The 9,054-nt window shown below is 37.3% G+C and overlaps 2 protein-coding genes across 2 annotated transcripts; both read left to right on the top strand.

The window, feature by feature from the left end:
* The first annotated feature begins 1,855 nt into the window (after positions 1-1,855).
* On the top strand, positions 1,856-3,644 carry LOC128376699 (adenosine 5'-monophosphoramidase HINT3-like). The gene is made up of 4 exons (XM_053336489.1): positions 1,856-1,941; positions 2,435-2,552; positions 2,901-2,970; positions 3,315-3,644. The coding sequence occupies exons 1-4, from the start codon at positions 1,873-1,875 to the stop codon at positions 3,466-3,468; spliced, it is 411 nt and encodes a 136-aa protein (XP_053192464.1). The 5' UTR covers positions 1,856-1,872; the 3' UTR covers positions 3,469-3,644.
* A 1,663-nt stretch (positions 3,645-5,307) lies between these two features.
* Positions 5,308-7,473, top strand: LOC128377222 (adenosine 5'-monophosphoramidase HINT3-like). The gene is made up of 5 exons (XM_053337132.1): positions 5,308-5,443; positions 5,568-5,685; positions 6,456-6,525; positions 6,751-6,877; positions 6,990-7,473. The coding sequence occupies exons 1-5, from the start codon at positions 5,357-5,359 to the stop codon at positions 7,035-7,037; spliced, it is 450 nt and encodes a 149-aa protein (XP_053193107.1). The 5' UTR covers positions 5,308-5,356; the 3' UTR covers positions 7,038-7,473.
* The last annotated feature ends 1,581 nt before the right edge of the window (positions 7,474-9,054 follow it).

The following is a 9,054-nucleotide window of genomic DNA, read 5'->3' as shown; positions in this document are numbered from 1 at the left end:
AATAGCCTACTACATGTTATCTCAAAGGGCTCGCAAAGATGATATACAGTAACTGACTCACTTCCAGCTTTATATTAATTTAAAATAATACAGCAGACTGCATGCAAGGAGAAATTGGCGAAGAGGTGTTGCTCTCTTTAATCTGTTTTCAGGCATCGCACAAGCATTTTGGTGCCAATGAATTACTGAAAAGGATTGAAACTATCAGGAGCCTTTCACTCTGTGTATTAGATTTCACTTTAATGTCAGATTTCTGTGGGTTTTGCATCCCAATGTAAACATAAATTCACACACAGCAAAAGCCAAAACAATATAAACATTTATTTTAATCAATTATTATTAAGGCAAACTAAACAGATTATGTATTTTTTCTGAAATGCCAATTTGACTGACAAGTCTCTTCTGTCCACTGTGTTTGGTGAGGGGGCATTTAGGAAAGCAACAAGTAGCTCTTCAGAAACAGAAGCTCTTTATCAGGTTTACAGGAACAGGTGTTGTCCAGGTCTGATTCATTGTCAATAATATGTGTTTCCTCTTAACTTGACCTGCAGCTCACCTTGTTCCTCACCCAGCCTGTTATATCTGCTGCCAGAGGTGGAAAGTAAGTGTATTTACTCAAATACTGTAATTCAGTGTCATTTTGAGGAACCACTGGACTAAACTAGAAGTATATAAAAGAGTTCAAACTAGCTCCACTTCCAGCAGTTACACAGTAACATGCAGCTTATACACTGGTGCTTCAGTAATGATCTATAATCACATCACATAGTAGCCTAATATCAGCCAGACCTTATAAGATAATAAGATCTACATGTACAAATTATTTTTTCTGTGTGTTATCTTCCATGAGATCAAACAATACATTCTTCTAAATTAAATGAAAACTTTCATCAAATTTAACAATAAAATCACAAAGGTTTTGCCAGAATATCTTCACAAATGGGCAATGCCAAAATAAATGCACAATAGTTTCTGGACATTTGTGACAAAAACAACAACTCACATCAATGTCTCCTTTAAATCTCTTTTTAAGCTCATTTTAGCTGGAAAGACTTTATGAGTTTAAAGGAAGTATCTTTATTGGTGATTAAGTCAATTAGAAGCCAGGCCTTATTCCACAACATGTCATCCACACATTGATTCCAATATGAGTTCTCATATGGTAATGTAGTAATATCTGTTTGGAACAGAGCTGTTATAAATGTGTTGTTTTGACTACAATAACTGGAAAAACAAGTTTTGCCTATGGGAGTGTATGTTGGAGATAACCATGACACTTGTTGCACAGCATACAGACTCCAGACTAGAAGGTATTGCATCAAAGACTTCTGCATCATCCCCATGTGTTACAGGGATATATACTGACAGAACTTCTTCATAAGTAAAGAGAAGTATTAAATAACTGATCAACAAGCACAATATTATTTTTGAAATCAATATTCCAGAAAGAGAGATTTGTGTTAAAATGTCGTCGTTATTCCATATAAAATAGACCTCTCCCCTGACCCTCCCACCAGGTCAGGGGAGAGGAAACAGCTGATGAAACATGCGGTAAAGTTTGATGAGTCAACCGGCTGTCATAACATTTCAGGGAATAACAGATCAGAGCTATAAAAAAAGACTATATAACTGGTTAGTAGCTAACGTTTAACGCTGTCTGTCTTATGATAATGTGTTGTACTTGTACCTAAATTTAACCATAACCTAAAACCTGATCTCAGCTGTGGAGGAGGAGGAGGAGGAGGAGTTACGGGAAACACCCGACAGACTAACCGGAACACTAACTAATAGACTCAACACAACACGAGCCGGCAGAAGAAGAAGAAGATGGCCAAAAACAAGATCGCAAACATGAGAAGAAGCAAATCAGACATGGTTCCATCGTGTATGTTCTGTTTAATTGCGCATGGCTATGACAAAAAACCGGAAATCGTCCAAAAGGTAAAGTTTGATAAATGTATTGTGTCAAGATGCGAGTTTAAGGTAGCCTATAAAGTAAATGTAACGGGATAGGTTTGTTCGGTTTGGTTGAGGTTAGACTAGCAGATATACGTTTCACAAAAAAAAACTGAATAACAAAATTGGTTTTACATGACTAAACTTAACGGTACACTTTCTATTTCACTCCATTATTGTGTTCAACTCGGGGGGAGTTTAATAGTGGACAGCTTAATAACAATGTCATAACAATAAACCCTTACTGAAAGTTGTCCATTATGTTAGAAATTCAACAAAAAGGCATTTAAATGACCATTATCATATAACAGTGTGGTAGTCAGGGGTAACGGGGTTTCAACAATGCTGAGTTCAGGGACCTATCGTTTAAGTGAATGCCTGTGTGTGTTTATATGTGTGGACTATCATAGGCTACTTTAGGGGACATATTTCATTTTCTGTGTGTGTGTGTTCTAATCATTTCTGTCCCCTCCAACAGAATAATGAGCTGGTGTGTTTCCGGGATATTAACCCTGCTGCCCCTCATCACTACCTGGTTATTCCCAAAGAGCACATATGGAGCTGTTTCTCAATGCACAGAGGACACATCGACCTCGGTCAGTCGGGCTATCAGAGATGAGTACCAGCTACTGCAACCACTACTGGTACTACCAACTGCCAGTCTTGCTACTGCTGCTTTTTGCTATTTCTAATTTCTAATTTATACTAACCTTTTACTACTGCTGATATTATTGCAACTGCTTTTACCTCTGTTTACAACTACAAAAATACATCTGCCACATTTTCTCATGATGTTTCTTAATTACTTATTACTTACTACTGCTACTGTTTCAATCTGATAAAACGACATTTACAGTACCTCATGTTGCCTATGTAAATGTACATATTTCATTTCTTTATATAAAAGTATTTATTGAGGAATAATGGAGTCATGTATTCCACAGTTGAAAGGATGGTTGAAATGGGGAAAGCTGTGCTGCGCGACCAAGGGATCACTGAAATGAAGGACATAAGGTAGAAACAGGAAGTGTCTGTATGTGTTTGTCTTTAAATGAGCAGATGTGCATATTGATATTTCCCTCAGATACTTGACAAATTAGACAATTGTTCAAAACCGTTTTTAACTGTCAGGGGAGGATGGGGGAGGAGGGGGGGGGGGTTCCTTCCTGAATGTGTGATGTGTCTGGAAGTGTATAACTAATGTAAACTATCTGAGTAGAGCTTGATGGTAGAGGAACACAATCACTTTGTCAATAATCAGAGGTTGTTTTATGCTGACAATGTGATTCCCTTCTCCACAAATTTCTAAAACTACACTGTGGCTCGGTTGTCTTGTCGTCTTGTGTTATTCTCCTCAGGCTGGGGTTCCACCAACCTCCCTATATCTCTGTAAATCATCTCCACCTCCATGTGATCGCCCCCGCCAGCCAAATCTCAAAGTCCCTGGAGTATAAATTCATTCCAGAGACAGACAGTTTTGTCACCGTGAGTGCTGAGGATTTTCCTTATTAATTCTTTTATACAAATGACATTAAAGGTACTATAGTATTATCTTTGCAAAGGCTTTGACATTTTTTATGACAATGTAGAAATTCAAAGTCATTCTTCTGTTGGTGCCAACAAGCTAAACATCATGTTAATGTGATAAAGTGACTTCCTTGTGCATCTTACTTTCATCTTGACAGTGTCTGTGTGCCCCATGCTATCTTACATTTCTATAAATGTTTTATCTTTGTAGGAAAGTCGTCTACGGGATCGACTAAAACATATTCCTCCTTCAACCCACTCCTTTCTGGGACGCTGTGTGCAGAGCTCTCACAAGAGTCTTTGAATTGGAGACACTACAGTGATGACCGTATTATAAACAGACATTTGAAAGAGGAGAAAATATATCCGGAAAATGAAATCCTGCCAAAAGATGGACACTTATTATTGCACTACATCATATTTTGAGCAATTTGTATTTATTTGTGGAAAGTATGCATTTAGAAATAATAGTGTGTGTGTGTGTGTGTGTGTGTGTGTGTGTGTATAGGCCCATGTGGGTATGAATGTGGACAAAGTGTTATAACAGAATAATGAAATGATTGCATTGTGCATCACGATGGTGTGTTCAATGGTTTGGAAATCTTGTAAAATAAAACACATTATTTTGCTATAGAGTTTTGTGTATTTTTGTGCATAGATTGAAGAGATTTTTTGTTTATTGCTCCAAAACATGTTTTAAATATTCAGACATAGAAAGTGTACAGGAACTAAAATACACAGATCTTAGCTAAAACAAAACCGCTACAATTTACAGGTCTGATACACAATTTCTTTACACTGCTGCTGCAAGTTAAAGATTTTCTTCTCAATCGGTTTCTGAAACAAACCAAAAGCCATAACTCAGTTCTTAGTGTTTTATTATTATGTTGGACCAAAAGCATGTGTAATTTCCATTTCAACACAGGTCGGAGCTGAAATTTCAAACATCTGAGAGTTGGGTAGGGCTGGTAAACCAACTAATGGACTGTGGGACAAAAAGTTGTTGGGCCCCATTATCCACCCAACTAATTAGGCTCCTACACTGGGACACACATTTATTTAAGAATATGTACACATACCTTAATATACTGAAACTATAAATGTGTTAAAACAAGATTTGACACAGGACCCCTCTCAGAATCACGGCTTCAAGATTAGGTTACAATTATCACCTTCAGACCCATATTGTGTCAGTTTCTGTGGGTCTTCAGTCGTGCATATTACCAAAAGAAATTAAATGGGGAGGATATTTTGGGGCTCTATTTGTGCAAAAAGGGTTGAAAAGTTGATCTGAATTTGATATGAACTTCAGCAGCCCGAGTTAGTCATCAAGTGGATATCTGCCACATTTACAGGCTTTATAACATCAAATTCCCTCTTTGTGTTTTCTCGGACAGTGTTTGCCTGTTCAGCTGTGGTAGTAATAAAAAAGGACTTTGGCACTAAGAAGACTGAAATGTGGAAATAGCCTATAGCTATCGACTTAATTTGACTCATTTGGACAGCTGAAGCTTCATGTTAGCTTCAGATAACCTTAAATTGACTTTTGCACTGCAGGGCCGTTGATGTTGTCCCATCACTTGAATTGTGAGTCAATTATGAAGGGAATTTGTAATGGTAAGTATGCACAAGATGAATGATCATGGCAAGGAAAACCTAATTCGTTAATCTTTAATTGTGAACCCGTCCCTTTAAGTCAATATCTGAGTTTCGAGCTGTAAAACTTGGACATAGGAAGTTACGAGGATCCCATGAACGCAGCAGTAGAGCGGCTCGATGAGCTCTGTCTCCGGCTGGTTGTCCTTCATTCCTGTCCGGAGACACGCCCAGGTAGTAACAAGCTCTTGTAATAGACACACTTATTAAAACACTTATGTCGAGTCACGACGCTTCTGAGACTGAAGACTGCCTTTTCTGTCAAATAGCGAACAACCAGAGTGATACAGAAATCCTGCTGAGTGTAAGTAGAGACTCGAGTCCTCACTGTTATCAGCTGTAAACCTCTGCTTCTCACCCTGCTGTCTGTCTGTCTGTGTGTGTGTGTGTGTGTGTGTGTGTGTGTGTGTGTGTGTGTGTGTGTACAGGATGGTGAACTGGTTTGCTTTCGTGACGTGAAGCCTGGTGCCACACATCATTACCTTGTTATACCCAGGACGCACATTGACAACTGCACAATTCTCCAGAGGGACAACATACCTTTAGGTAAGAGAGTCCCAAACTCAAACTTAACTAAACCTAACTTCTTCTTTTTTTTTTAAATTATTGGGCTACTTGTCTGTCAGTGTGCCTGAGTGCTCAGACCTTCATGTTTCCCAGTAACCTGAGAAGAGATGAGTCAACACTTTTTTATTGATTAGGGGAAAATACCATCCACTCTGAGAGGTTACATTAGGCTATTTCAAAATTGTATTTCATATTTTTCACTGAATGAGGCAACACATGGACATCAACTTTACTGGTTGGGCACAGTCTTGCCCTGGTGGGCATATTCCCACATCTTACCCTAACCCTTAGTTTTTTAAAAATGTTACTGTTAACTGTATTGTAAATTGGTGTGATAATGGCACCTTTAAGCCATTCTTTATCTCTTGAGAGGTTACCATACATCTTATACATAATGCAGTGACATTAGAAGGCGTTGTCTCTGCTTTCAACAGTTTGCACAAAATGATCTGAGTAAACTGACCCAGGAAACAGGAATAAGCTGAACTCTTCTTCTCTCACATAACTGATACAGTGAATGGCACCATCCAGTAATTATTATATAATAACAGTATCAATAAATATTACTCTCCCTGAGACAATTGAAAACAGATTTCCAACCAAATGTTTACCTGTCTTTTATGGACTTGAAAGAATGAATAATAATCTATCCTTTGATATTTTTACACAGTGTACTCTTGTTTTGTTTTTTTAAAGAAGTTTTTAGGCAGTATTAATGGACCACATTGATGTGAATTGTTTGTTGACAGTGGAGCGGATGGAAGATATGGGAAGGAGGATACTGGAGAAGCATAAAGTGACCGACTTCAAAGATGTCAGGTGAATCAATTTACTGCCATGAGATCACCCAAGTGGTGATTCATGCCATTTCAAATGCAGCAGATAGAATCATAAAATGAATGTTCTGTTTTTTTGCTTCACAGGTCTTTAATGGGTCATTTTTATAATTTAAAAAAATCATTTATTTTCAATTTTTTTGTTGATAAGTTGTAATCCTCTAGTCTTCAACAGTTCTTCATTGTCTGTGTGCGTGTGTTTGTGCAGGATGGGGTTTCATCTGCCTCCTTTCACATCTGTTCCGCATCTTCACCTCCATGCTTTGGCTCCAGCCAGCAAGATGAACCTCAAGGCAGAGCTTCGCTATGGGCCGCGGTCATGCTGGTTCATCACAGTGAGTGATACAGTTTGATACAGTCACCTTTCTATAAAATTCATTTCTTGTCACTTATATATTACTGTCTCCTTTGTGAATACTGAACGAATACTTGTTTGATCTGTTTCAGGTAGACAAAGTGCTTTCTCAGTTGAGGACTCACAACAAGGTCAAATGAGAAGATACAAAGTGTCTGAAGGTGCTTGTTGGCTGTTATCTGCCTCACTCAGTGCAATTTTGACTTTACTTGGAATTTTTGATGGAAGCTGTAAAAGTACAACCTTCCAAAGAACTACTTGAAATTATTTAAACATGCTTTAGGGTCCTGTCAAGTGTCGTGATGTGTCATCGGACCACCAATGAGTTGAGAATTACAGCACTCAGGATACTTATTTTTCATTGGAAATATAAACTTTTATGACTACCTGATCACACAAATCTGTATAGTTTGAAAACCTCATGAAATGAAGCCATCAATAGGTACATTTTAACTATGTTATATCTAGTATTCATCAGGAAAGATAATTTGCACATTTATGCACAAATCTCATAAACCTGTTTACACGCAGGGATAATTTTTATTGTATTTGCACTTCTTTGTTTGTATGTATGACATGAATTAATTAACCTATTGGTATACAATAAGGTCATATATGTACATTGAATAATATAATATGTATGAATAAATATGAATAAAAGATCTTCATAAACTCAAAACAATAATCTCTGACAAATTTTTAAGGGTTGCTTCATTATTTTTTTGCCTTTAGTAATCACAGGGAGCAATGGATCCTAATGTACACAGAATTCATTATGAGAGCACAAAAAACCCAAACATTAGGTTAGAAAACCTTGTATGATTATGTTAGCTGTGTTAGGACCTGAATACAACAAACAATAATATATATTGTAATTCAATTATTTACTTTATTACCCTCAGGATTTGCATAGTTTCCATTTCATTATTTTACTCTGGTTAGTAGACTTACATCTGCAATAACTGTTTTTGGCCACTTGGGGGCAGCAGAGACTAGCTGTGAACACAAAACTGACATCATCGCTTAACTTTCATTTCAACGCATGTTTCTGGTTAGCTGGAGATTTCCAAAAACTCCTGAAGGCAATAGTTGGCCCTTAAGCTGCTAAAGTAAGTATAGATAAATTGCAACTGGAAAACCAAAGCAATGAGCAGAAAGTCTGAAATACTCTATCTGGGATTTTTATTTATATATTTATTTTACAATTTTTCATGTCTGTCGTAAAACATCAGTGAGCTGCCCAAATGAACACTGAAATAAATGTTTGTTTCTGTTCATACTGACCCATCAGACGGTCCCTTCATAATGCACTTACAATAAAAGTGATGGGGGCCAAAACCCACAACCTTAAGTTAATCTGAAGCTAATATGAAGCCTCAGCTATTTAAATGAGTCAAATCAATACTATACTTTTCAAATAAATAAATTTATTTCTTGCCAAAGTTCCCCCTTTTTAATTTTTTTAACTATACATCCAATGCAGCTCACCAGGAAAACACTGTCCGAAGAAACAAAAAGAGAGAATGTGATGCTAAAAGACTGTAAATGTGACAGGTAAACTTTTAAATACATTTTTGCACAAAATGACTGTGTAGACACACTGTGGATTTTGTCCACCATCACTTTCAATGAAATCACATTGCAAGGAGATCTTCTTATAGCCAGTATGAACAGGAAGAATAATTACAGACAGGAAACCTCTTTCTGGTTATATGGGCACCTCACAGACTTGATTTTTTCCCTATTAAATCACTCCCTAACAATTTCAGCCACTTGATGTCACTAGTGTAACTTGCAACTCTGACAGTAGCAAGTTCGATGGAGGTAGCAGAGTAGAGGACTACATGACCCACACACACCAAGCGCAACCTTTAGCTCTTTGCCAAGAATCACTGGATCATTTTTCTTACTCATTTAAAAACGACAATGCAGGAAACATGATAAAACTTAAACATGATGACATTTCCTAACAGCTTTGTCCTCTACTTCCCTGCTCTGCTGAGTTTCTTAAAATCTGCAAAGTTTATTTCTGTCTATTACGTGTTATTTTCTGACCCATTATTACATTATAACAGGGAGGTTATAACTGTAACTGTTAGCCACTTCTGTTCAGTTACAACAAACTCAACCAGATACCACAAAGACAAAGGAGCTACT

This window comes from Scomber japonicus, chromosome 17, assembly GCF_027409825.1.
Source record: "Scomber japonicus isolate fScoJap1 chromosome 17, fScoJap1.pri, whole genome shotgun sequence".
NCBI classification, from domain to species: Eukaryota; Metazoa; Chordata; class Actinopteri; order Scombriformes; family Scombridae; genus Scomber; species Scomber japonicus.
The sequence above is the reverse complement of the archived record's forward strand: the minus strand, read 5'-3'. Positions and strand labels throughout refer to the sequence as shown.